The following is a 26542-nucleotide window of genomic DNA, read 5'->3' as shown; positions in this document are numbered from 1 at the left end:
AGTCAAAGAAAAAAACAAAAAAAAGTGTTCAAGTTTTTTTTAATTACTATTATCACGTAAGCATGTAATTATACAACAGCTGTCATGTTACCATTCTGGAGCTTGCAATATGTAAAGAAAATTTGATTAACAGTACCATTACTGTAAATTACTAACGTCCATTAACATGTCTCACAATCTCCTTGACAGACATCATCCCTGGGATTCTTTTAGCTTCTAAGGTAGAGCTGGCAGTAGTTCTGCCCATTTGAAAGTAAATGATGGGTGGAAGTTGCATTTATATAGCGACCATCAGCACCTTAGGATGTTTTGAGATCTTTAACTTTGGAAGTGTAATTACTGTTGTATGGTAGGAAACATTGAGGACAATCTACGTTCAGCAAACTTTCAAACATAGCAACGTGATTAATAAGTAACAAATCTAAAAGTGTTTGATATTGGACAGAACATCCGGCACAACAGTTCTTTCAACTAGTGTCAAGGGACATTTTGAAGCAGTGAAGGTATTGTTTAAATGTCTGAACAAGAAGACTCTTCTTGAACGGTAAAACCCTGACGAAGGGCTTTTGCCCGAAACGTCGATTTTCCTGCTCCTCGGATGCTGCCTGACCTGCTGTGCTTTTCCAGCGCCACTCTAATCTTGACTCTGATCTCCAGCATCTGCAGTCCTCACTTTCGCAAAGCAATGGGAGTGTCAGCCAGGGTCCTGTACTCAAGGTTCCAGAATGGGGGCTTGACCCCACAACTTTCATGAGTCTGAATTTCTGAGGCTGAACTGATCTTGATTAGGAACATGGGAAAAAGAGCAGGCAATTTATCCCCTCGAGCCTGTTCCACCATTCAACGAGACCATGCCTGTGTATGGCCTAATTCCATATACTTGCCTTTGGCCCATAGTTTGATTAATTAAAATGTATCTATCTCAGATTTAAAACTGGCCATTGATCCAGCATCCACCGCTATTTGTGGAAGAGAGTTCCAAACATCTAACACTCTCTGTGTGTGGAAATTCTTCCTGACATCTCTCCTGAATGGTCTGGCCCTGATTCTCAAACTATTTAGTCCCATTACACCAGTATCAAGTCGGGAAGGCATGCTTTCATCTGAAGACAACAGTTAGTAAAATTCCACCAGTCGTGAATCACTGCCCCTTTCACGTCCAATCATTGCCTCTCAGCTCTTAAAGGAGCAGCATTAGCTCGGGACATTTTTGTGACTAACGATGGTGTGTGTACTTTTTATGTGACCGTGTGTGTGTGTATGTGTGTGTCCGTGTGTGTGTGTATTTGAGAGTCTGTCAATGTATCAGAATCCTGTCGTCACTCAGTTTGTGATGGAGCTGTTTTATCAGCTGCTGATCAAATCCTCCTGGATGGTTCAGCTCATTGTCTAAGCTTCCCTTCAGAAACAGCATCCGTTTAGTTGCAGAGCGCTGTCGAAATGAGCCCGCTCACTTGGGAAGCAAGGAAACTTCAAACGTCCCAAGTTTGTTGAAGTTCAGCATGAAATAAACTTGTTGATTCGTCATTAAACAGTTCACAATATTACCGCTCAATTATTTCGATAAATACATTCATTAGCATCTTCCTTCGGGTCTTTCCTTTTGTTAAATAAATGTTTGAGCTGCCCATTGTATTTTTTTTATAAAAATGGGTCAGGACTTGAACTCTGAATTTGGCTTTATCGCGATCTTATTAACAATTCATCGTCTTTTGTCTTTTAGAAAACACGGGATACAATATTTCGATCTTTCCTTTAGCAATCTGCCCAATTCGACACTTCTGAAAAAGAAATCATCCCCACCCATTTCCAAAATAATCAAGCAGGGCAGGGTGACTTTACAAGGAGTTTGCAAATAAACTATAGATGTGCGCTTGCAATGCCATGAAATACAGTCTGTGGGCTACGAGCTAGAAAATGCAGGGATCAGAATAGTTAGGTAGTTGTTTTTGATGGGCCGAAGAGCTCGTTTCTGTGCTGTAGATCTCGACGCCTTCATGGTTTGTTCCCTTAAATTTTGTTAGTCTTTGTTAGTGTTTTGTAGGCCGTGAAATTGGACTGAATGATAACGATGAAGATTAATTAGCTCCCAAGAGCATGGCGCTAGTCACTGATGTACCATTGAGTTGCTTAATGAAGCGTTAATGTATTTTTTTGCCCATTGTTAAGACACAGTCCGATCCTGTCCGAGCCGGAGCAGGACTCGAAGGGCCGAACGGCGGGCTCCTTTTCCTACTTCTTGACATCTAAGTGCCGCAGTCTGCGGGGGGAATCTTACAAATCCGTCTGTTCTGCTCCAGTCAACTCCACATTTCTCTGATCGTGGAGCAGATTAGTCGGTTCCAAAGTAGAGCGCAGCGGATAATCACCTGACAGCATCATAAAATACACTTTGCAGAGGATAAATCTCATAGAATAAGGTGGGAGATAACACGAGACGCATCACTTAACGTTAAAATACTATATATTCTGTTGCATCTGATAGCCATTTTATAAATTACATAGATCATTTATGAGTCACGGTCTCAGTACATCTATCTACACGGTTACACGTTATTGAATGCGGAAGTCTTTCAGCCTGTGGGTGCTACTAAACAGAGTTGTAGCGGATTTTGTTTTGGGAGGAAGGGGATGGCGAAGCAGGTGATACTTGTTTGGCTTTGGTTTCTGTTTGTTTACAATAAAATGTTGACAGGCAGCTTTGCCACAGAAGGACGAGTGACTTTTTTTGTTGTTTGTTTGCCCCTACCGACTAAAGTTTCATCCATTTCACGGGGACAAGCTCTCCAACAATAAGAACTCTTCCCCCACCACCCCACCCCCACCCCCCCAAAAAGCGATTCACTTGGGTCCAAACGCTGCTTTCACTCTGGCAGTCTCTGCTCTGTTGCTGAGCGAGATACACTGTGTGTGCTCAGTGACCGCCAACCCCTTTTAAGGGACTGACTGGGTGGGAGTTTGGAGGGGAGTTGGGAGGTGGCGAGGAATTGGCAGCTTTATCTTTCAGCACACCTCTTTGCCTGCACTTGCTAGGTTCGGGAGCAGAGCGATTGGGGGGCTCGGCGCCGAGTGTTCTTTCGCTCTGAGCCTCAGACTGGCGATGCTGGAGGATTTCCTGTCCAAGACAGTCGACTGAGGCTGGGCTGGAAACACACTGGGGTCCAGACTGGGAATCGAAGGTTTCACTACCAGCGAGGCTGCCATCAGCGGATTCATGGTGAAAAATCTGCAAAATCAACGATAAAAAAAGGCACAAGAACTTGCTGAATACCCCGTGAAGAGACGAAGCGGTCTTAATTCTAAAATAAAAAGCACTGCGGATGCTGCGAATCGGAAACAACAGCAGAAATTGCTGGAAAAGCTCAGCAGGTCTGGTAGCATCTGTGGAGAGAAATCAGAGTTAATGTTTAGAGTCGAGTGACCCTTCAGTGGCCCTCACTAGACCTGAAACATGACTCTGATTTCTCTGCACAGACGCTGCCAGACCTGCTGAGCTTTTCCAGTAAATTTCTGTTTTTGTTTGTCCACAAATACTGCGGACTGCTGAATACCTCGGGCATTTCCTCCTGCCCAATCCCCTAACCCTTTCGCCCCGTACCAACTCCCACCACCAAAAATGTATTCAAATTGTCCGATTGTGATCACCCGCCACCTCGGGTAGATTAAGGGCCGTATGGTGGCTCAGTGGTTAGCTCTGCTGCTTGACAGCACCACAGGTTCGATTCCAGCCTCGGGCGACTGTGTGTGTGGAGTTTGCACATTCTCCCCGTGTCTGCGTGGGTTTCCTCCCACAGTCCAAAGATGTGCAGGTCAGGTGAATTGGCCATGCTAAATTGCCCACAGTGTTAGGTGCATTAGTCAGAGGGGGATTGGTTGGGCCGGGATCGGTTTCCACACTTTAGGGAATCTAATCTTAAAGAAAACTAATTATTTCAACGAAGTTGTTCAGGACAGGAAATGGGTCAATACTGTATATAACCTTACTGCTTGTGGACCCTGTTCGAGTTGCAGAGACATACACAATCCATGAACGAATAAAAATATTGATAGTGTGACAAGCTGATTAAAATAAATTGAATATGACATGATCGATCTCATTAAATACAGACTATTCAGAAATGTCCAGAAAGTAGGGTGGAAGGCTTTAGATGAAGTATACGAAAATTAAATGCATAAGCAACACAGATTGATTCTGTTTTGAGTGCTGGAGGAATGATACAATATTTGCAATGATGGCTCAGCTGTGCAGGATGCAAAACATCATTGCCATTTCAAAAGAAGGTAGGGTTACCTTCGGGGATGTGTCTGTGTGGAGGCGGGGAGGGGACACTACTTGTGAGAAGTGTTAGAACATAGAACATTACAGCGCAGTACAGGCCCTTTGGCCCTCAATGTTGCGCCGACCTGTGGAACCAATCTGAAACCCATCTAACCCACACCAATCCATTATCATCCATATGTTTATCCAATGACCATTTAAATGCCCTTAAAGTTGGCGAGTCTACCCCTATTGAGGGGTCTTAAACTACCAAGAGATGATCTTCCAGAGGCGGGCCATGTGCTACTGGAGCGTAAAAGGAATGCACTGCGGGATACCAGAGAAAAAGTGATACCGCAACTTGACGCATTCACTCTGTTTTCTCTCCGCAGATGCTGCCTAACCTGCTGAGTTTCTCAGTTTTTATAAAAGTGAAATATTGCCGATGCTAGAAATCTGAAATAAAAACAAAAGGTACTGGAGAAACTCGGCAGGTTTGGCAGCATCTGGATTAGTGGTGCTGGAAGAGCACAGTAGTTCAGGCAGCATTCAAGTAGCTTCGAAATCGACGTTTCGGGCAAAAGCCCTTCATTCCTGAATGAAGGGCTTTTGCCCGAAACGTCGATTTCGCTGCTCGTTGGATGCTGCCTGAACTGCTGTGCTCTTCCAGCACCACTAATCCAGAATTTGGTTTCCAGCATCTGCAGTTATTGTTTTTAACCAGGTTTGGCAGCATCTGTCCAGAGGGAAACAACACTGCCATGCCAAGTCTATTCAGTTCTGAAGAAATCATTTAGGACTCTCAGCACTGAGTCTTTCTGTTTTCAGGATCTAATCCCAACTTTTTTTTTCTGTGGCTGAAAAGTATATTTCGACGAATTTCCAGCAACTCTTAGCCACAGACTTTGCTCGTTTTCCGAAATCCATCCACTCTCTTCTCATAGGCATAGGGGGGAGAAGCTATGGTAGAATTGTGAATTCTTCAATCGATACATTATAAGGGTTTGACTATGGCTAGATAGTCAGCTCACGGTACAGTATGACATCAGGAATACGGGTTTAATTGCTGTATCGACTGAAATAGTATGTGGGAACTATGGCTCATCATCTTGCCCCATGCTTAATATGGAGTGATGGCCCTCCAACTATATAACTGTTTACGTCTCTCTAACAGAATGAAGTCTGTCAGGAGGGAATTGAAATGGCAAGTTAGTTGTGGATATTCTCTGGAGTAGTTGCCCTAACTTGAATAATCTGAAATTGAATAGTTTAATACATCACCAGTGTGAATGTCCTATATTTCTCTCGCTTTGGGAAGTTACATCGTGACATCCCCTCCAACATCAGCAAATGCTCACTTGGATATGAGGATACAGTTGGTTAAGAAAAGGAATATAAACATTCTCACGCGTTTTATTCTTTCGTTGGGCGTGGCGTCACTGGCTATGTTAGGATTTATAAAGGGCTAAAAACAATGACTGCAGATGCTGGAAACCAGATTCTGGATTAGTGGTGCTGGAAGAGCACAGCACCGTGTTAGGATTTGTAGCCCATTCCTAAATGTCCTTGAACTGTCTGGTTTGCTAATTCACATCAGAAGGCAGTTAAAAGTCACCCACGCTGCGTTGGGTAGGAGTCACATGGAGGTCAGATTTCCTTCGCTATATAATTAAATAAATAAGTGACACGCAGTGTTAAGGCAGCGGTAAACGAAGACAATTACTGAACAGGCAGGTTGGGATTGGAAACGAACTGTGTTATATTGATAGTTAAAACTTAGTGCACCTCAGTCCAACACCGGCACCTCCAAATCATGTCATATTAATGCAGAAGAAAAATGCAGGATATCTAATTGCTCAGTGGTTCTGGCAACATCTGTGGAGAATGGCTATCGAACTGAAATATTTAAACGCCGTTTCTCTCTCCACCAGCGCTGCCAAAAAACTTGAGAGCTGCGTTTTTTTTTTCATTAAAGGCATTCGCTTCTGCAACCGACAGGGAAGGTGTCATTTGGGATGAGAAGATTAACTCTGTCTCTCCCTACAGAGATGCTGCCAGACCTGCTGAGTTTCTCCAGTTTTTTTTTCCGTGTTTGTTTCAGATTCCCAGCATCCGCAGTACTTTCCTTTTATTGAGGAAGGTTCGTGGCCAGATTTTGGAAGGAATTTCTCTTCACTGCATGAAGATATCAGCTTGAAGGTCGTTTGCAACTCACCTCCCAAAGTGTGGACTGAGCAACGGGTGTCTGAAGAAAGTGGTCCCGATGAAAGTGCTGATGCCTAACTGGGCTGCAGGGTTGTAGGCGCTGGCAGTTGCTGGTGCAGCAAGGGATGGGATAGACGCTGACCTCCAGCTTGGCTCCACGCCTGAGGAATGGCCCACTGGTACATCCAAGTACAGCCCCAGTGGACTGGCCAAGGACAGGGCGTGAGGATGACCCAGGTTTCCAGCCTTCTCCCGCTTCCTCCACTTGGCTCGACGGTTCTGAAACCAAACCTGGGGAGGAACAGAGGGAACAGGGCAGTTTGAGAGCTTTGTAAACCTCCACAAACCATCAATGACTCCAGCAGTATGTGCCATCTCCAAGGTGCACTGCTGATATTCGCCCAAGACAACGCCTTCCAAACCCATGACCACTTCCATCTAGAGGGACAAGAGCAGCAGGTACATGAGAACTCCAGAACCTGCAAGCCCTCTAAGCCACTTACCATCCTGACTTGGAAATGTATCACCTTGCCTTCACGGTCCTGGGTCAGAATCCTGGAATTGCCTCCCTCATGGCACCTACAGCACAGGGACTACAGCGGTTCAAGAAGGCCGCTCACCGCCACTTCTTCAAGGGCAATTGGGGAGGCCAATAACTGATTGCTCCGCCCAGCCATACCCACATCCCAAGAGTGGATACATAAACGGAATAGCCTTTTAAAACTGAGCAGCATCGATTATGAACAATGATGGAATAACCACTGATCGAGCAATTGGGATTATGCATACTGCTAAAGAGTGGGAAAGGTAGGTTTAAATTATTATAAAACGAAGCATAATCGGAACAGCTGTACACGTCTTGCTTCAATTTGAAGTTAGTTAGATTTCAGATATTATGAGAAGGACTGCAGCGGTTCAGGAAAGAAGTTTACAACCACCATCTTAAGGGCAACTAGGGATGGACAATACATGCCAATTCTAAAAAAAATCTTCACCGGACTCGAAACGTTAACGCTGTTTCCCTCTCTGGACAGATGCAGCCAGACCTGCTGGGTTTCTCCACCAATTTCTGTTTTTGCAATATGTGCTGGCCCAGACAGCGATCCACACGCCCCACGAATGAATAAAGAAAAATACGATTGAATCAATTAAGATGAAGTTGGGCAATTAGTTGTCTCTCACACTAATTCTACCGAATAATCCAGATCGAGAACTGTCAGTCTGTGGATTCAGTTAAACGATTTCAAACAAAAACTGCCTTTAAAAAACTTTCTATACCATCACATGTATCGAAAGAGAGTTGTGTGCATGTGAAACTTAAAACAATATACTACGATATAAAATCATGTATCCCAATTTTGCTAAACTGTTGGGAGATTTGCAACCTCGAATTTCTGATTTATTTCCAACCCACGGTGGAATGGACTGAAATCAATGCGTTTTAAGTTTCTTTAAGTATCAGTTCTCACTCACACTTTGAATTCGTCCCATTTTAATGATGTAACACAAACGACATCTCAAGGTCAGATAGTTAAACAGCTCCACCTTTGGCACCGCTTGGCTGTGTAAAATAGTGACAGAAAGTTTCCTACGGTCCTTACGAAGGCTGGGGAATCATGAACGATTATAGTTAAGACCTACAGCTCTTCAGGTACAGTACATTCAGAAACCTCATAGTTTGGTCGAATTATGGCCCAGACAGTCGACACTGAGAGCAAGACTCACAGCGGATCAGGTCTCTATTCTACAGCAATCAGAAAGCGTCTAAACGGAACGCCCCAATTAATACTTCAGACACAACATTTGGATGAGACAGGAACTAAACAACATGTAAATGAGCGCCGTATCCTTGTATCTTTCTTATTTCAGATTCTGCTAGAATCAATGTTTTGGACAGAAAATGGTGTTCGGGCTCGGGAATTTCACCTTGGGATGTATATACATTTTCTTTATATGTATATATAAACTTCCAAGCTCTGATTTATTGATTTGGAACGGTTATGGTTTGAGATCTAAAGATGAGCACCATGTTAGAAAATGGCACATTGTCAAGGATCGAGTGTTTTTTTTTGTTTTTTTTGATAAACGCACACAGGGCCACCCAGTCCCGCTAGTGTCCACCATATGGTTTCTATTCATCGACACTCCCCAAGGCCTTTTGTAATTTCACCAGCCCCCAGAGAACAGAAACTTTTCAGCGTTGAGTATACGGAATCCGGGCGATTTAACTTTGATCTGCAACAACCAATGATAAGGGGAACGTTTAATCCATCACTTTAGCAATGAATGAGCCGATGACTAAATCTAAATTCTGCTCATTTAATCTAAAATAGATTCTCTCCCTCAAACGCTTTCATGTGGGTTGCTTTGATTCAGAAGTTCAGAGCGGAGAGTGCAATCTGGTCGTTATTAGAGCTTATTAAACCTCCCCTTCTGCCCCCTGCCACTCTCTGGGGCTGCCGATGAAGACTCCTGCCGAGAAAGATCCACATACCTGCACCCTTGCTTCGGTTAAATCCAGTCGCATGGCCAAGTCCTCCCTTGTGAACAAACACAGACCATTATTGACCAAGCAAAACAAAAAGCTGAGTTGAACTGGACAATTTTTTTTTTAGCCTGCCGTTGTCTCGTTATAATGACAAAGAAAAAAAAAGTGCGACTCCCTTTTTCTATACATTTCGCGGCTGGAAAAAGATTTTCTTAAGTACATTTGAAAGAAAGAAGAATGAGTATTAGCATTCGCCATAACTAACAGAACGAATTGCAGCTTTAAGGAACTCGAATTTTGGGAACACCTTTGAGGTCCCTCAACAAAACGAAATCGAGATTTCGGGCAATGAGTCTCCAGAGGAAGAGGGATTATCTGCTTTAACATGTTGCACTAAATCGTGTTCCAACGAGGCATATTAGAATGGTGTTTTTAATCTTGTTTTCAGCTCTAAATTTCTGAACGAATCAAAAATGTTATTTCGCGCGGCAGTGACAATCTGTCCTATTTGCTGTGCATTTTGGTTTGCAAAAAGGTAGGTTTATCGTGGAACCTTTTACACTGACAACAGTTCAGTCTAAATGATTGCCCTTCTCTTTCATTTAGATGGGGTTTAGATCCTTACAAAGCCCGAACGTTACTTACTTCAGGAGCTCCAGAAGAGACACTCACTGTCTGGGTGATACGCGGCTAACAGCCACAGTTTGCTGCGGGAGTCTTACCTTGTGAAGACATCGGGGTAGTGCGTTTTCCTGAAAGCCCTCTCCAGTTCCTCCAGCTGGAAGTTGGTGAAAGTGGTTCTGTAGCGGCGCTGTTTGCGCTTGAACGAGCCGTGCTCCTGGTCCCCTGGACAAGAGTAATACTGAAGGGTCCGGTTCTCCCTGGTGCTCTCTTTCTGCTCCGTGTCCTCACTCGGTTGGTCTACCCCTCCTCCTTGTTCCAGAACTTGGTTGTCCGCCGAGGCCTCTCTCTCCCCACAACTCCCCGCATTGTCCCCTCCGTCTTTCGGCGGAGCTTTCACTGGGTCCGGTCCACTCATTAAACCGGAGCCCGAATCGCTTTCCCTTGAAGTAAGTTCATTAAACCAATTCTCAGGTTCGCCTCTGCTCGATTCCTCCCGTTTGGAACGACTCGATTGATACCATTCCAACCCGCAAACCCTCCCTACTTCGGATTGACCTGCATAAAAACACAAACACACACACACACACAAACACACACACACGACCTGCAGTTAAAACACTGAGGGGTAACATCAACTCAAACATCTATACACACCTATTGTTCTGAAGAAGGGTCACCGGACCAGAAACGTTAAGTCTGATTTCTCTGCACAGAGCTGCTGAGCTTTTTCAGCAACCTCTGCACACAAACTTAACTTGACCAGATTTTTTTTATTTTTCAAAAAAAGTCTTCTGTCTGAACGTAAAACAAAGAACTGTGGATTCTGGAAATTTGAAACAAAAACGATCAATTGCTGGAGAAACTCAAGAGGTCTGGCAGCATCTGTGGAGGAAATTTTTAAAAAATGAAACTGACACTTTCTCCCCACAGTTTCCGCCAGCCCTGCTGAGTTTCTCCAACATTTTCTGTTGTTTCTGAGGAAACGTTGTTTAATTTTTGACATTTTCCCCGCCGTTTACGGACTGAGTGGCGTGCTTTATTTCCTTATTTAATGATATTCTAGAAATGAGAAACATGAAATGTTGGTGAAGATATTGGAAATCTAATACAGACAATGCTGGAGAAAATCCGCGGGTCAGGTGGCACCTGTGAGAGAGAAACAGAGTTAATGTTTTGAGTTTGATAAGTCAGAAATGAAGAATTTTTCAGTTCTAAGTAAGTCATAATGTTAACTATGGTTTTATGTGGAGTTGCTCCCGAGCCAAAATGTTTTATTCTACAACGGCCAACGTCAAACTTTGTGCTAAATCAAACGATAAGGAGCTGTCACCTTACCCTCAACTTGCACCCTTGGCGAAAATTCACTCCCCGTCTTCAATTGAAGAGAGGCCGTCTCTCCCTCGGGCTCCTTGTCGGACGGTGGAGCAGAGGAAGGGAAAACCTCACGTTTGATGGGCGGACTGCTACGCCCCAAGATGCTGTCGATGAGATAGGAAGAGAGCCGGGGAAAAGGCGGTGATTTCTTGGGGCAGTGGGGCGTCGAGCTGTCCCTCGGGGTCTTCATGTTGCATGGATGGCTCCGACAGACTCAACACAGCAACTCGGTGGCTGGGGCATCACCGGCTCCAGCAAATGCAAGAAGGATTTGTTGTAAACGGGCAATCATTTGTATGCTCACTACTTTAAATAAACATGCCCCAGACGTCCCATTGGTAAGGGGTGGGGGGGATGGATGGAGTTATGGTCCGGTACAGCACAAACTCTGGACTGGATTCCACACCCGGCAAAGGATTCCAATTAAATCAATTTGACAATCAGATCCAAACATAACCCCCTACCACCCCCCGCACCCTGCTTCTAGATCCAAACTTTAATGTCTACCAGAACAGCTGCAATTTCTGTTTTTGTTTGTTTTGGATCGCCAGCCACCACAGCGCTTCGTTTTATTTTCACGTTGGGATGAAATTTGCTTCAATTTGCGGATGTTTGCAATTCTGTAGGCGATCAGAAACGAAATATAAGGCAACACTTTAAAATGCCCTTCCCAAACCGGAGCTTAACGTGAAAGCGCCGCTTCTAGTAACGATCAGAAAGGAAATTTGAATCTGTGGCAAATTAACGAGGAGATACCCACAATATTTATGTGTAAAAACAGAAAGTGCTGGAGAAACTCAACATCTATGCAGAGGAGAATATGTTTGAGATGTCAAGTCTAATATGACTTCTTCAAAACATAAGCTACGAATCATTTTAGACATTAACAATAGAGGAAGTCTTTGAAGTCAGATTTTACACCGCCTGAAAAAAAGGACGGTGTTGTCTCTTAAAACAGTCTTTCTCCAGTAGAAAGTCAACACCTGCAGTATAAACGAAACGGCTGAGTCCAGAATAGAGCGAAGATCAGCTACTCCGACCTCAGTACAGTGCAGCGCTTTGACCTCGTTGTGGACGTACCTTTGAAAAAGGGACAACTGCTTCCAACTCCACACCTGCAGTCCCACCACATCTCTGTGGCACTAACGCATCCTGAGGCGCTGGGCAGCGGTGGGGAAGGAGAGGGATATTAGACCAGCGTCTTGGCTCTGAATCACATTCGGACAGATGGACAGAAGTTTGGGGCGAAAGAGGTGGAGGTCTGTTTGGAAATGAATGAATCCGTGGATTTGTCTGAATTCCGAACTGCCAGGTGGCAAATAAAACGATGCAGAGTTCGGCGATCACCTACTGCCTCATCTCCGTCTCCAATTTATAAAATAAAACTGTTTCTTGATTCGGAAGAAGTTCCGACGCTATTTCAAAACCGCCTCGCTATTTGTACGTAAAACAAATGTTACGGGTATGAAATAATTCTTTCGATGTTCATAAACCTTCTTTCCTTACAAGGATAAAGGTTATGTTTTATTATTCATTGGATCGCGTTGCTTTTGTCTGTTGTGATTTTCTTTGTAAATTATGTTGATCTCACGAAGCTATCCTCAGTCTTGGTTTGTTGTTACAAAGTGCTTTCTGTGTGAACCTTCACGAGGAAAGGGTTTCGCTCACCTAACCAGAATATGTTGGTATTTATTGCACAGAGCACTTGTCATCCCCTATATCTATATTATCATGTTTCCTGTAGCACCACTGTGTGCGGTCCGCATTGTTTCTGTATCACCTCCTTGTCTGTATTGCTACTTGTACCTGAATCCCCAATGTACCTGGGTCATCACTACCTGTCTCATCCTGCGTTTCTGCCATCATTAACTGTATTATCCCTATACTGTACCTGCACCACTGTCATATCTGTTTCTTCACTAACTGCTTTATCATGTTTCAATTTCACTACCTGTATTAATCATGGTGTCTATGTCATCCTTGTATCTGTATCATCAGGACCTGTACCGTCCCCATAGTTGTATCAGACTAGTCCCCACATCCCTTTACTCTTGCTGCATTATCCTATTTCCCATTGACAAATTATTAGATCTATTCACAAATAGTCACTACTTCAGTCATTACCTCTGTCTAGTCCACAATTATACAACATTCAACAATAAAAAAAAACTTCTCACTGCACTTCATATTTAATATTGCATATATATCTTTTTACTTTCTTTGGGGGGTGGTTAGCTCCGTTGCATGGCTGGTTTACAATGAGGTGTAATGCCAACAGCATGGCCAAGGTACCACGAAGAATTCCCTATTTCAGCCTCTCTGTGCTCCTGAGGTGTGATGACCCTTAGGTTAAGCCACCACCAGTTCTCATTCTTTAATAAGAGAACAGCATAGAGTCATAGTGATGTACAGCATGGAAGCAGACCCTTCGGTCCAACTATAGTAACTATACCCTTTATCTGCTACTAACTCTCTATTCTCACTCCTTAGAGGATTAGCACTCATTATATTAGCTCATTTCCTTTTTACATATCTGTAGAAACTCTTGTTATCTTTTACATTTACATTTCTAGCTAACATCCTCTCATACTCTGATATATTTTTCTCAATTCATCTTTTAGTCATTCTTTGCCATTCTTTAGCTTTGATCGGAGCCTTTGACCTACTATTCATATTAATGCATTTATAACTTATCCAAGGCTGCAGGGCAAGTGCTGAAAGTGGGATTGGAATAGATTGATGCTTGATGACCAATCTGGATTTGATGGGCTGAACAGCATTTTGCCATGCTGTAAAACTCTATGACTCTGAAGCCTTTGTATAGATCTGTCCACCAGTCTAAAAGTGTGCATCTCTGGGAGAAGCTAGCTCCGTTCTAGTGGGTTCTAAACTATAGTCTGACCCTACTCTTAACAAAAAGGTGAGCTATGTTAGCTTGGCATCTCATAAGAGGTAGACTCTGCCAACTTGCTATCTTGCTGCTACATACTAAATTATTCTTGTTACTTAAGAATGAAACTTTTCCATCAAGACTTTGTGTGGCCATTTGTCTTCACTTAAGTTTAGTGAGTCCCTTATCTATTATGAACAAGAGATAGCTAAATGGCTGCAAACCTACCCAAAGGAGACCCTCTTTAACAATGCATATTGCTTCCTAACCATTACTAACTTTTATGTATTTCCAAGTTATGTTCAATTATATTAATCCAGTGACCTAAATTAACCAGTAATATTTCATTCGGTACTCTGGTGAATAGTTGTTAGAAGCTAAGGTTAAAGTTATTGTTGAGATATCCACCAGTGATGGAATGTTCTGATGAGCTTCACTTCTTTTGGCCTTATTCTCATTTCCATATTGAGTACATGCCATTACTGAATAAAGCTGTCAGTTTTACCACATATTTAATAACAACACTGGCACAAAACCCACATAAAAAATTATTTTGGTTGCTGAGGAGTATTGATTTGGCTCCAGGGCAACACTCAAAGCTGATACAACATTCATAATCCAAGTTAAAAATCACACAGCACCAGGTTATAGTCCAACAGGTTTGATTGGAAGCACACTAGCTTTCGGAGCGATGCTCCTTCATCAGGTGGTCCTCCACCTGATGAAGGAGCGTCACTCCAAAAGCTAGTGTGCTTCCAATCAAACCTGTTGGACTATAACCTGGTGCTGTGTGATTTTTAACTTTGTACACCCCAGTCCAACACCGGCATCTCCAATTCAAAATCCAATGTTGATATCGATATCTCAATGTCATGCACATTGACTTGCCTTTTTCCTGCCATGAGTCTAACAACACCAACAATTAACTTTTATGTAGACCCTTTGACATAGTAAAATGGAAACAATTACAATCATAATATGTTTTAAAAGTCCTAATGTTCCAAGATGTTTCACCAGGAACACTAATAAAAAATTATGCAGTGCCATGTGAGGAGATTTTAAGACAGGGAGAAATACTAACAGAAAGTGCCAGAGAAATCCATAGGTCTGTCAGCATTTAATGAGAGAGAAACAGAGTTAATGCTTTGAATTTTTCTTTGAAGTAGAGTCATAATGGACTCAAAACATTCACTCTATTTCTCTCTCCATATATGCTGCCAAACCTGTTGAGTTTCTCCAGCATTTTCTGTTTATAATTTCAGATATCCAGCCTTCACAGTGCTTTGCTTTTATGTTAAGTCAGGAAAAGATAATTTTAAGGAATGCCTTTAAAGAAAGAGACTGAAGTATAGAGATGGAGAGGCATTAGGATGTAACTCCAGAATGACAGCCAGTGGATAAATATGAAGTATAAAGGGTTAAATTTGGCTCTTGGCTTACAATGATTATCGTTCAGGACTGTAGTAGGGGTTTTGCCTCCAACAGGATATTTCACCTGATGTGACAATGCTTATGTCATTCCTCATAAAGTAAGGAACCTAGCATGGTTTAACCACCAGCAGTTTATTACAGCTTACTAATATATACAAATAGTACATTCACAGCCACATTGTGACTGGGTTCATATTAAGCTATTGATTTACAAACCAATATGCTTCCATTAGCGTGTCAAGCATCAAGTGACTTGGATAAGATGCAGTCTGAGATCTTTTTGCACTCAGGTCATACATGTTGTGATATAGCAATAATATCGAGAGCATGTCTTTTAAAGGTAGACTGACATACTGACTGTGAGACATAACACAACAGACTGGCAATTCAAAAACAATGGAAACCTAATGAATTTAAATAAAGCTGCTGGATTGTTCTAAAATCCCAAAACACTCATTAATGTCTGCCAGGGCAGTGACCTTATCACCTATACCTAAATTTGACCATTACTGAATATTATGGTTGACCATCAGAACATCTCGGAATAGCGTGTCCCATATACTATTCCAGTCATTCATTATTTGTTTGACCCTTAATGCCATCTGAAATAGCCTAGCAACCACTTCAATTGTTAGGACTACAAGTGCTATCTCAGGGCAAATAAGAAAAACTATAATTGTGACCTTTACCTGTACCGATGAAAATCTAACCAATAGGAACATAGAAACAGGAGTAGGCCATTTGGCCCCTCCAGCCTGTTCTGCCATTCAATGAGATCATGGCTGATCTTCGATCAAACTCCATATAATGGCCTTTGGCCCATATCTCTTAATACCTCTACCATCGGGGAGAAGGTACAGAAGCCTGAACACACACACCAGCTGGTTTCAAAACAGTTTCTACCCTACTGTTGTTAGAATCCTGAATGGATTCACAATCCATTAACATTCTTAACATTCACCTGTACCTGTGTTTTTGTTTTTGCTGCTGTTTACCTATTATTTACTTATCTATGCTACTTAACTCTGTGATTTGCCTGTATTGCTCGCAAGAGAAAGTCTTTCACTGTGCCTCAGTTCACGTGACCATAAATTCAATTCAATTCAATTCAATACTTTTGCTTAACAAAAATCTAACTATAGCAGATTTAAAATTAACAACTGACTGAGCATCCACTGCCACTTGTGGAAGAGTATTCCAGACATCTACCACACTCTGTGTATAGAAGTGCTTCCTAATATCTCCCGTGAATGGTTTGGCCCTAATTATCAGACAATATCCTGTAGTTTTGCACCAGTAAAAACAATGACTGCAGATGCTGGAAACCAGATTCTAGATTAGAGTGGTGCTGGAAAAGCACAGCAGTTCAGGCAGCATCCAAGGAGCAGGAAAATCGACGTTTCGGGCAAAAGCCCTTCATCAGGAATATTCCTGATGAAAGGCTTTTGCCCAAAATGTCGATTTTTCTGCTCCTCGGATGCTGCCTGAACTGCTGTGCTTTTCTAGCACCACTCTAACCTAGAATGTAGTTTTGCATCTTCAATCGATGGAAATAGTTTATCTTTATCTACCCTGCCTTTTCTTGTTGATACCTTGAAAAGTTCGATCACTCCTTAACCTTCTAAGTTCTAAGGAAAACAAGAAAATAAGAAGTTCACATTGTGAGTTCCTGTTAACTGAAAGGAGCATCCTGGAAGAATGATGTGGCATTACATGTGAGACATGTCTAGAGGAAGTGAGTACAGTGGCAGCACAATGCACTTGTCATAGATTTCAAAGGCTAGTATTGTGACATGGTATTACAAAAGCATGTCTCTTCTATTGTCTGTAACCTGTAAAATTGTGATTATGGTTGGTGGAAGGATTTCAATGGTGCAATGCGGTAATTATTCATTGTATTACAAGGGAGCAACTGCCTTTCCATAGATTCACAGCATTGTACATAATCTTCTGATTTTCTTTCAGAGAAAAGAGGCTAGTTTCTTTTGAAAGGAACAGATTGAAATACTCGAATGTGTACTAATGAAGAGATAAGTTGCAGTAAGCCATGCAACAGAGAGCTGGAATCATGGAATGACAATCAAAGCCCAATTGGTATTTTGCCTTCCTACTGACAGTACCTTACATAATAAGGATGGTATGTAAAGTTAACTTAGATATCAGAACTGTCAAAAACAATAAAAAATAATTTTAAATGATACATGCCTTGTAAACCTGCCTTCCAACATGCTTATCGTAGATTTCTGTATCAGTTTCAGGTATTATGCTTTTTGCAGCTTGAATTGAGGGATTATTTTGATATTCATAATAGATATTCATAATAAGAGATGGAAAGATTGTAGAAAGTATAAATTACAATATCTAGAATGTATTATGACTGTATGTCAGTCTTTCTCTTCGGTAGTCCCTTGGGATCAAGGATGACTTTTGTCCACCTTGATGTCATGGACCCTGATGTCACAAAGCCGTTTCCTTTTTTCTAAAAACTGTTCCTGTTCTCAAGGATACTGTCTCCTTGGTTTTTTTCAGATGGATTGTAAACTGCTCCCAGTTCTGATTAGACTAGTTTGGTACAGAGATTAAAGGGTATTGAGAGACCTTTTTGTTTATATGCAAACAGGTGAGACTTCAGGTTAAAGTGGTCATGTTTTAGAAGTGACCTGTATAGTGAAAGGAGAGTGGTCAGCTCTCTAGCTGAGCAGTTCAGGCCAGAACTAGTTAGGAGTTCAGCTGTGTGGAAACAGGCTCTCCCTCCCCTTTTGCCCTTCTAACTTCAACCTATAAGCATTTGTTCTATGCCTTTTTTTAAGGGGGCTTGCTTATTGGGACTTTTATATGTATTCGGAACAGTATAATTAAGCACTGAGGATGTCACCTAGACAGGGGACGAAACATTTGCAAGACAAATTCCCAGCTCGGTGAACAGAACCACAACAACGAGCGCCCGAGCTACAAATCTTCTCCCAAACTTTGAACAGTATAATTAAATCTAGTTTGGATAGACTGAGTTCTGTAGGGGTTCTTTATTCTGTTCTTTGTCTTCAATTGTGTAATTTTGTGAATAGTTTTTTGTCTGTATTTAAACCTGGTAGTCAACCTAGCTAACTTACTCCAGGTAATTTTCACCATACACTACCGAAGCAAATTGCAAAGTTATTGTCTGGGCAATCTGCTTCAGAATGTTTTGAGTGGTCTGGCATAGTCCATAACAGAGTGGGGCTCTTTGCAAGATTTTAAATGGTGAGTGGTAGGTGCTAGTGTCTTTATTTCGGGTGTTGGTTCAGTTGGTTGGACAAAGCTTGGTGCAGTATTGGCTCTTTCAGTCACCAAAAGGTTTCTGGAAGTGGATGCGGTGACATTGGAAGTTTTGCAAAAGGTGAATAAGACCAAGCTGCAAGAATGAGCAGGGGAGCTAGGATTGGACCTGCCTGCTTCTGTGAGGGAAGGAGAGATAGTTACAGCAGTAACTCAGTATTTAAACTTGCTGGAGAAACCATCAGAATCTATCGAGTGGGCAAGAATTCAATTGCAAATGAAGCAGCTTGAGTCAGAGGCGAGAGATAAGGAAAGGGCAGCAGAAATGAATCAGTTTGAGTTATGACTAAAAGCAGAATAGAGGGTAAAAGAGAGAGCAGCAGAAGAGAAAGGGAAAACGAGAGCAGCAGAACAGAGAGGAAAATAGAGAGCAGCAGAAGAGAAAGAAAAAGTGAGATTTTGAACTTCAAAAACTGACAGTTTAAAAGGAAATTCAGCTTAAAAGGCTGGAGACAAAGGCTGAAGGTAACCTCAGCAAGGAAGTAACAAGAACTCACGTGGAAGAGCAGGGAGTTCAAATGGCAAGGTTAGCAGCTGAAGTGGCTGATGATTATGAACTGGTTCATAAAACACAGTTTGGCTCCCAGAATCAATTTCAATCCATGAAGGATAGAAATTGAGCAAAGAGAAATCCTCATGTGGAAAGGGAAAGGTAGATCTCAGGAAAGATCATAAGGATAACTTATCAAAGGTTAAAAAAGAAACCCTTGAGGGGGACAAAGAAGTTAAAAAGCTCCGGTGTCTTCATTGTAATAAAGTGGGTCACACAAAATCAGTGTTGGTGGGCAAGGAGAAAGCCAGACGTAGGAAAACCAGACAAGACTGGAAGTTTTGTTGGACGAGTAACAAAAATAACAAGGGAAGTTAGACAACTGCCTCAGAATGTACAAGATGATTTGAAGTTGAATAAGGAGAAAATTCCAGATCTGCTTCAAAAAGACAATGTAAGGATAAAGATTATTCACGTAGGCAAGGAGTAGCAGGTAAAGAAGTTGTTGTGGTTCTGTTCGCCGAGCTGGGAATTTGTGTTGCAGACGTTTTGTCCCCTGTCTAGGTGACATCCTCAGTGCTTGGGAGCCTCCTGTGAAGCACTTCTGTGATGTTTCCTCCGGCATTTGTAGTGGTTTGAATCTGCCGCTTCCGGTTGTCAGTTCCAGCTCTCCGCTGCAGTGGCCGGTATATTGGGTCCAGGTTGATGTGCTTATTGATTGAATCTGTGGATGAGTGCCTTGCCTCTAGGAATTCCCTGGCTGTTCTCTGTTTGGCTTGTCCTATAATAGTAGTGTTGTCCCAGTCAAACTCATGTTGCTTGTCATCTGAGTGTGTGGCTACGAAGGATAGCTGGTCGTGTTGTTTCGTGGCTATTGGTGTTCATGGATGCGGATCGTTAGCTGTCTTCCTGTTTGCCCTATGTAGTGTTTTGTGCAGTCCTTGCATGGGATTTTGTACACTACATTGGTTTTGCTCATGCTGGGTATCGGGTCCTTCATCCTGGTGAGATGTTGTTTGAGAGTGGCTGTTGGTTTGTGTGCTGTTATGAGTCCTAGTGGTCGCAGTAGTCTGGCTGTCAGTTCTGAAATGTTTTTGATGTATGGTAGTGTGGCTAGTCCTTTGGGCTGTGGCATGTCCTCATTCCGTTGTCTTTTCCTTAGGCATCTGTTGATGAAATTGCGCGGGTATCCGTTTTTGGTGAATACGTTGGATAGGTGTTCTTCTTCCTCTTTTTGCAGTTCTGGTGTGCTGCAGTGTGTTGTGGCCCTTTGAATAGTGTCTTGATGCAACTTATTTTGTGTGTGCTATATAATAGTGTTACATTACTATTATAGGACAAGCCAAACAGAGAACAGCCAGGGAATTCCTAGAGGCATGGCACTCATCCACAGATTCAATCAATAAGCGCATCGACCTGGACCCAATATACCGACCACTGCAGCGGAGAGCTGGAACTGACAACCGGAAGTGGCAGGTACAAATCACTATAAATGTCGGAGGAAACATCACAGAAGCGCTTCACAGGAGGCTCCCAAGCACTGAGGATGTCACCTAGACAGGGGATGAAATGTCTGCAACACAAATTCCCAGCTCGGCGAACAGAACCACAACAATGAGCACCCGAACTACAAATCTTCTCCCAAACTTTGAGGTAAAGAAGTTTCAATATTATAGACACAGGATCCTCTCAGTCTATAATGCTGAAGGATGAGGAGATCTGTACTCCTGAGGGACTATTGTCAGAAAAGGTACTGGTAACAGGAATTCATGGTGAGACAAAAAGTGCTCAATTATGTTAGTGAGGTAGAGAGTCCAGAGAAGAGTGGGGAATTTATGGTAGAAGTACTGGCCAAACTCTCAGCTCCAGGAAAACAATTTGTCCTTGCAAATGATATAGCTGAGTCACCGGTAGGCATGCTGCCTACTCTAGTTGAAAAGCCAGTGGAGACGCAGGCAACTGAAGAAATGAAGGAATTTTCCCAGATTGTGTGATCACAAGATCACAGAGGCACATTCTGCTGCAGGAAAGATCAAAATGCACAGATAAGGAAGCTTACATAGCTTTATCTGAGACTTTTTTTGATCAGATAAATGGGACAGAGCACGAGCAAATAGGTAAGCATGCAAATATCTTTAGCTCTGTTTTGCTTATTGAGTTATAGTAGAAATATGAGAGCTTAAAACAATTGTATCAAAAGGCATATACACAGAAAGAGAGTGAATGCATCCCTGTGTGTTATTACTCAACAAATGATGTGTTAATGAGGAAATGGAGACCATCACATGCTCAAGCAGATGAGAAATGGGCAGAGATTCATCAAATTATTTTGCCATTAGAGTATAGAAAGGTGGTGCTGCAAGGGCGCATGAGATACAACTTGGAGGTTATTAATGATGAGGAAAATGCAAGCTAAAATACAAAGACATTTTACTGGCCTGGACTATGCAATGATGTCGTTGGATTTTGCCAGATGCATCATACATGACAACTAATCGGAAAACCACAGGCAGTAATAAAATCTACACCTTTAATACCTATTGCAGCATTTAAGGAACCTTTTACAACAGTCTTTATTAATTGCATAGATCCCCAACTCAAACAAAATGTGGAAATAAGTATTTATTAACAATAATGGATTGTCGACTAGATTTCCAGAGGCAATCCCATTATAAAACATCACAGCTAAAAGGGTTGCAGAAGAATTACTTAAATGTTTTACTAAATATGGACTACCAGTAGAGAAGCAGTCAGATCACGGATCAAACTTCACATCTGAGGTACAGGATGTACATGTATTTGGAAAGGCAAGGGCTGATTAGGGATAGTCAACATGGCTTTGTGCATGGGAAACCATGTCTCACAAACTTGATTGAGTTTTTTGAAGAAGTAACAAAGAGGATTGATGAAGGCAGAGCAGTAGATGTGATCTATATGGACTCCAGTAAGGCGTTCGACAAGGTTCTCCATGGGAGACTGATTAGCAAGGTTAGATCTCATGAAATACAGGGGGAACTCACCATTTGGATACAGAACTGGTTCAAAGGTAGAAGACAGAGGGTGGTGGTGGAGGGTTGTTTTTCAGACTGGAAGCCTGTGACCAGTGGAGTGCCACAAGGATCGGTGCTGGGTCCTCTACTTTTTGTCATTTACATAAACGATTTGGATGCGAGCATAAGAGGTACAGTTAGTAAGTTTGCAGATGATTCCAAAACTGGAGGTGTAGTGGACAGCGAAGAGGGTTACCTTAGATTACAACAGGATCTGGACCAGATGGGCCAATGGGCTGAGAAGTGGCAGATGGAGTTTAATTTAGATAAATGTGAGGTGCTGCATTTTGGGAAAGCAAATCTTAGCAGGACTTTTGCACTTAATGGTAAGGTCCCAGGGAGTGCTGCTGAACAAAGAGACCTTGGAGTGCAGGTTCATAGCTCCTTGAAAGTGGAGTTGCAGGTAGATATGATAGTGAAGAAGGCGTTTGGTATGCTTTCTTTCATTGGTCAGAGTATTGAGTACAGGTGTTGGGAGGTTATGTTGCAGCTGTACAGGACATTGGTTAGGCCACTGTTGGAATATTGCGTGCAATTCTGGTCTCCTTCCTATCGGAAAGATGTGGTGAAATTTGAAAGTGTTTAGAAAAGATTTACAAGGATGTTGCCAGGGTTGGAGGATCTGAGCTATAGGGAGAGGCTGAACAGGCTGGGGCTGTTTTCCCTGGAGCATCGGAGGCTGAGGGGTGACCTTATAGAGGTTTACAAAATTATGAGGGGCATGGATAGGATAAATATGCAAAGTCTTTTCCCTGGGGTCAGGGAGTCTAGAACTAGAGGGCATAGGCATAGGGTGAGAGGGGAAAGATATAACAGATACGTAATGGGCAACGTTTTCACACAGAGTGTGGTACGGGTATGGAATGAGCTGCCAAAGGAAGAGCTGGAGGCTGGTACAATTGCATTATTTAAGAGGCATTTGGATGGGTATATGAATAGGAAGGGTTTGGAGGGATATGGGCTGGGTGCTGGCAGGTGGGACTAGATTGGGTTAAGGTATCTGGTTGGCATGGATGGGTTGGACTGAATGGTCTGTTTCCATGCTGTACATCTCAAAGACTCTATCGAAGGTATTCAAGGAGGTTATGGACAAATTGCAAATAAAGCGATTCAAATCTATTACGTTCCATCCAGAGTCATAGGGAATGATAGAGAGATGGTGTCAAATACTAAAGACGATGTTGAGGGCTTATGGTCAGGATTATCCAGATGATTGGGATAAGAGAATTCTGTTTGTCCGTTTTGCGATCAGAGATGCACCAAATGATTGGACCAAATTCAGTCAATTTTTCCTGGAATTTGAACATTTATCAACAGAAATATTCAATGGTGGAGAAAGAGACTTTGAGCTTGGTGTTGGCATTGCAACATTTTGGTGTTTGTAGTACCAGCAATGCATCTGAGATAATTGCATACACTGATCATAACCAATTGACATTTGTGGAAAAAATTTAAGGACAAAAATGGCAGACTATTTAGATAGAGCTTGTTGTTGCAGCAATTCGATTTGACAATTGTATATGTGGCAGGTTGCGAAAGCACGATTGCTGATGCATTATCGAGACTTGAATGAGATACAGAGGTGTTCGGTGGCGGGTATGCCACGGTCTGAATTCGCATGTGGTTGCGCATGTCTGCATGTACATAGTTAATATAGTGTACATGTGTCTTTTAGACTACTAACCAATTCGTTTTTGAAGAGTTTTTAAATGAAGCCATCTTGTGTTATTGATGGCTCATTTTCTTTAAGCAGGGAGGTATCACAAAGCTGTACCTTTTTTTCGAAAAGCTATTCCTTTTCTCAAGGATACTGTGTCCTTGATTTTTCTCAGAGGAGTCATAATCAGCTCCCGGTTCCAATTAGACTGGTTTGGTGTGGAGATTAAAAGGTATTGAGAGGCCTTTTTGTTTATACGTAAACAGATGAGACTTCAGGCCAAAGTGGTCATGCTTTAGAAGTGACCTGCATAATGAAAGGAGAGTGGTCAGCTCTCTAGCTGAGCAGTTCAGTCCAGAACGAGTTAGGAGCTCAACTGTGTGGAAACAGGCTCTCTGTCTCTCCTTTTCCCCTTCTAATTTCAACCTGTAAGCATTTGTTCCATTCTTATTTTTATTTAGAGGGGATTTGCTCATTGGGACTGCTGTGTATATTCAGAACAGCATAATTAAGTCTAATTTGGATAGACTAATTTCTGTAGGGGTCCTTTCTTCTATTCTTTGTGTTTCATTGTGTAATTTTGTGAATAAACTTTTGTCTGTTTTAAAACCTGGTAGTCAACCTCGATATCTTACTCTGGGTAATTTTCACTGTACACTTACCGAAACAAATTGCAAATTTATGGTCTGAGCTGCCGGCTTAAGAATAGACAATAGACAATAGACAATAGACAATAGATGCAGGAGTAGGCCATTCAGCCCTTCGAGCCTGCACCGCCATTCAATATGATCATGGCTGATCATTCCCAATCAGTATCCTGTTCCAGCCTTATCTCCATTACCCTTGACTCCACTATCTTTAAGAGCTCTATCCAATTCTTTCTTAAATGAATCCAGAGACTGGGCCTCCACTGCCCTCTGGGGCAGAGCATTCCACACAGCCACCACTCTCTGGGTGAAGTAGTTTCTCCTCATCTCTGTCCTAAATGGTCTACCCCGTATTTTTAAGTTGTGTCCTCTGGTTCGGCACTCCCCCATCAGCGGAAATATGTTTCCTCCTGCCAGAGTGTCCAATACTTTCATAATCCTATACGTTTCAATCAGATCCCCTCTCAGTCTTCTAAACTCAAGGGTATACAAGCCCAGTCGCTTCAGTCTTTCCATGTAAGGCAATCCTGCCATTCCAGGAATTGACCTCGTGAACCTATGCTGCACTCCCTCAATAGCCAGAATGTCTTTCCTCAAATTTGGAGACCAGAACTGTACACAGTACTCCAGGTGTGGTCTCACCAGGGCCCCGTACAGCTGCAGAAGCACCTCTTTGCTTCTATACTCAATTCCTCTTGTTATGAAGGCCAGCATGCTATTAGCCTTCTTCACGACCTGCTGTACCTGCATACTTGCCTTCATTGACTGGTGGACAAGAACACCCAGATCTCTCTGAACAGCCCCTTTACCTAATTTGATACCATTGAGGTAGTAATCTGCCTTCCTGTTCTTGCCACCAAAGTGGATAACCAGACATTTATCCACATTAAACTGCATCTGCCATGCATCTGCCCACTCACCTAACTTGTCCAGGTCACCCTGTAATCTCCTAAAATCCTCATCACATTTCACCCTACCACCCAGCTTTGTATCATCAGCAAATTTGCTAATGTTATTGCTGATACCATCTTCTATATCATTTACATATATTGTAAAAAGCTGCGGTCCCAGCACGGATCCCTGCGGTACCCCACTGGTCACTGCCTGCCATTCCGAAATGGAGCCGTTAATCACTACCCTTTGTTTCCTATTAGCCAACCAATTCTCTATCCAATCTAGTACTTTGCCCCCAATACCGTGCACCCTAATTTTACTCACTAACCTCTTGTGTGGGACTTTATCAAAAGCTTTCTGAAAGTCCAGGTACACTACATCAACTGGATCTCCCTCGTCCATCTTCCGAGTTACATCCTCAAAAAATTCAAGAAGATTAGTCAAGCATGATTTCCCCTTCATAAATCCATGCTGACTCTGTCCTATCCTGTTACTATTATCCAGATGTGTCGTAATTTCATCCTTTATAATAGACTCCAGCATCTTTCCCACCACTGAGGTCAGACTAACTGGTCTATAATTTCCTGCTTTCTCCCGCCCACCCTTCTTAAAAAGTGGCACAACATTAGCCGTCCTCCAATCCTCAGGAACCGACCCTGATTCTATTGAACTCTGGAAAATAATCACCAGTGCATCCACGATTTCCCGAGCAACCTCCTTTAGTACCCTGGGATGCAGGCCATCAGGTCCCGGAGACTTATCAACCTTCAGACCTAACAGTCTCTCCAACACCAAATCCTGGCAAATATAAATTCCCTTAAGTTCAGGTCCTTCAGCCACTGTTACCTCAGGGAGATTGCTTGTGTCTTCCCCAGTGAACACAGATCTGAAGTACCCATTTAATTCCTCTGCCATTTCTTTGTTCCCAGTAATATATTCCCCTGTTTCTGTCTTCAAGGGCCCAATTTTTGTCCTAACCATTTTTTTGCCTTGGACATACCTAAAAAAGCTTTTACTATCCTCCTTTATATTCTTGGCCAGTTTACCTTCGTACCTCATTTTTTCTCTGCGTATTTCCTTCTTACTAATCCTCTGTTGTTCTTTAAAAGCTTTCCAGTCCTCAGTTTTCCCACTTATCTTCGCTAAGTTATACTTTTTCTCTTTTAACTTTATATGTTTCTTTACTTCCCTCGTCAGCCACGCCCGCCCATGTCTCCTC

At 42.4% G+C, this 26542-nt stretch overlaps 1 protein-coding gene across 2 annotated transcripts; it reads right to left on the bottom strand.

Moving 5' to 3' along the window:
* Positions 1 to 2833: 2833 nt before the first annotated feature.
* LOC140496069 (aristaless-related homeobox protein-like) lies at positions 2834 to 11330 on the bottom strand. 2 transcript variants are annotated; one of them, XM_072595578.1, is made up of 5 exons: positions 10911 to 11330; positions 9674 to 10130; positions 8958 to 9003; positions 6474 to 6754; positions 2834 to 3226 (listed from the first exon to the last, which is right to left on the bottom strand). In XM_072595578.1, exons 1-5 carry the CDS (start codon positions 11137 to 11139, stop codon positions 3004 to 3006), a joined length of 1236 nt encoding a protein of 411 aa, XP_072451679.1. In that variant the 5' UTR covers positions 11140 to 11330; the 3' UTR covers positions 2834 to 3003. The 2 variants fall into 2 exon arrangements, with proteins under 2 accessions (XP_072451679.1, XP_072451680.1); XM_072595579.1 differs by having other exon boundaries at positions 9674 to 10721; positions 10911 to 11009.
* Positions 11331 to 26542: the final 15212 nt, after the last annotated feature.

This window comes from Chiloscyllium punctatum, chromosome 25 (genome assembly GCF_047496795.1).
Source record: "Chiloscyllium punctatum isolate Juve2018m chromosome 25, sChiPun1.3, whole genome shotgun sequence".
In the NCBI taxonomy this organism is placed as follows: domain Eukaryota; kingdom Metazoa; phylum Chordata; class Chondrichthyes; order Orectolobiformes; family Hemiscylliidae; genus Chiloscyllium; species Chiloscyllium punctatum.
The sequence above is the reverse complement of the archived record's forward strand: the minus strand, read 5'-3'. Positions and strand labels throughout refer to the sequence as shown.

What these genes read in the sequence shown, in the direction of transcription:
- LOC140496069 (XM_072595578.1), bottom strand. Translation starts at nt 11,139, where the DNA reads ATGAAGACCCCGAGGGACAGCTCGACGCCCCACTGCCCCAAGAAATCA. An exon ending in TACCCCGATGTCTTCACAAG is followed by an intron (nt 9,004 to 9,673) that starts GTAAGACTCCCG and finishes TTTGTTCACAAG; the next exon opens with GGAGGACTTGGCCATGCGAC. An exon ending in CTCAGTCCACACTTTGGGAG is followed by an intron (nt 3,227 to 6,473) that starts GTGAGTTGCAAA and finishes TTGATTTTGCAG; the next exon opens with ATTTTTCACCATGAATCCGC.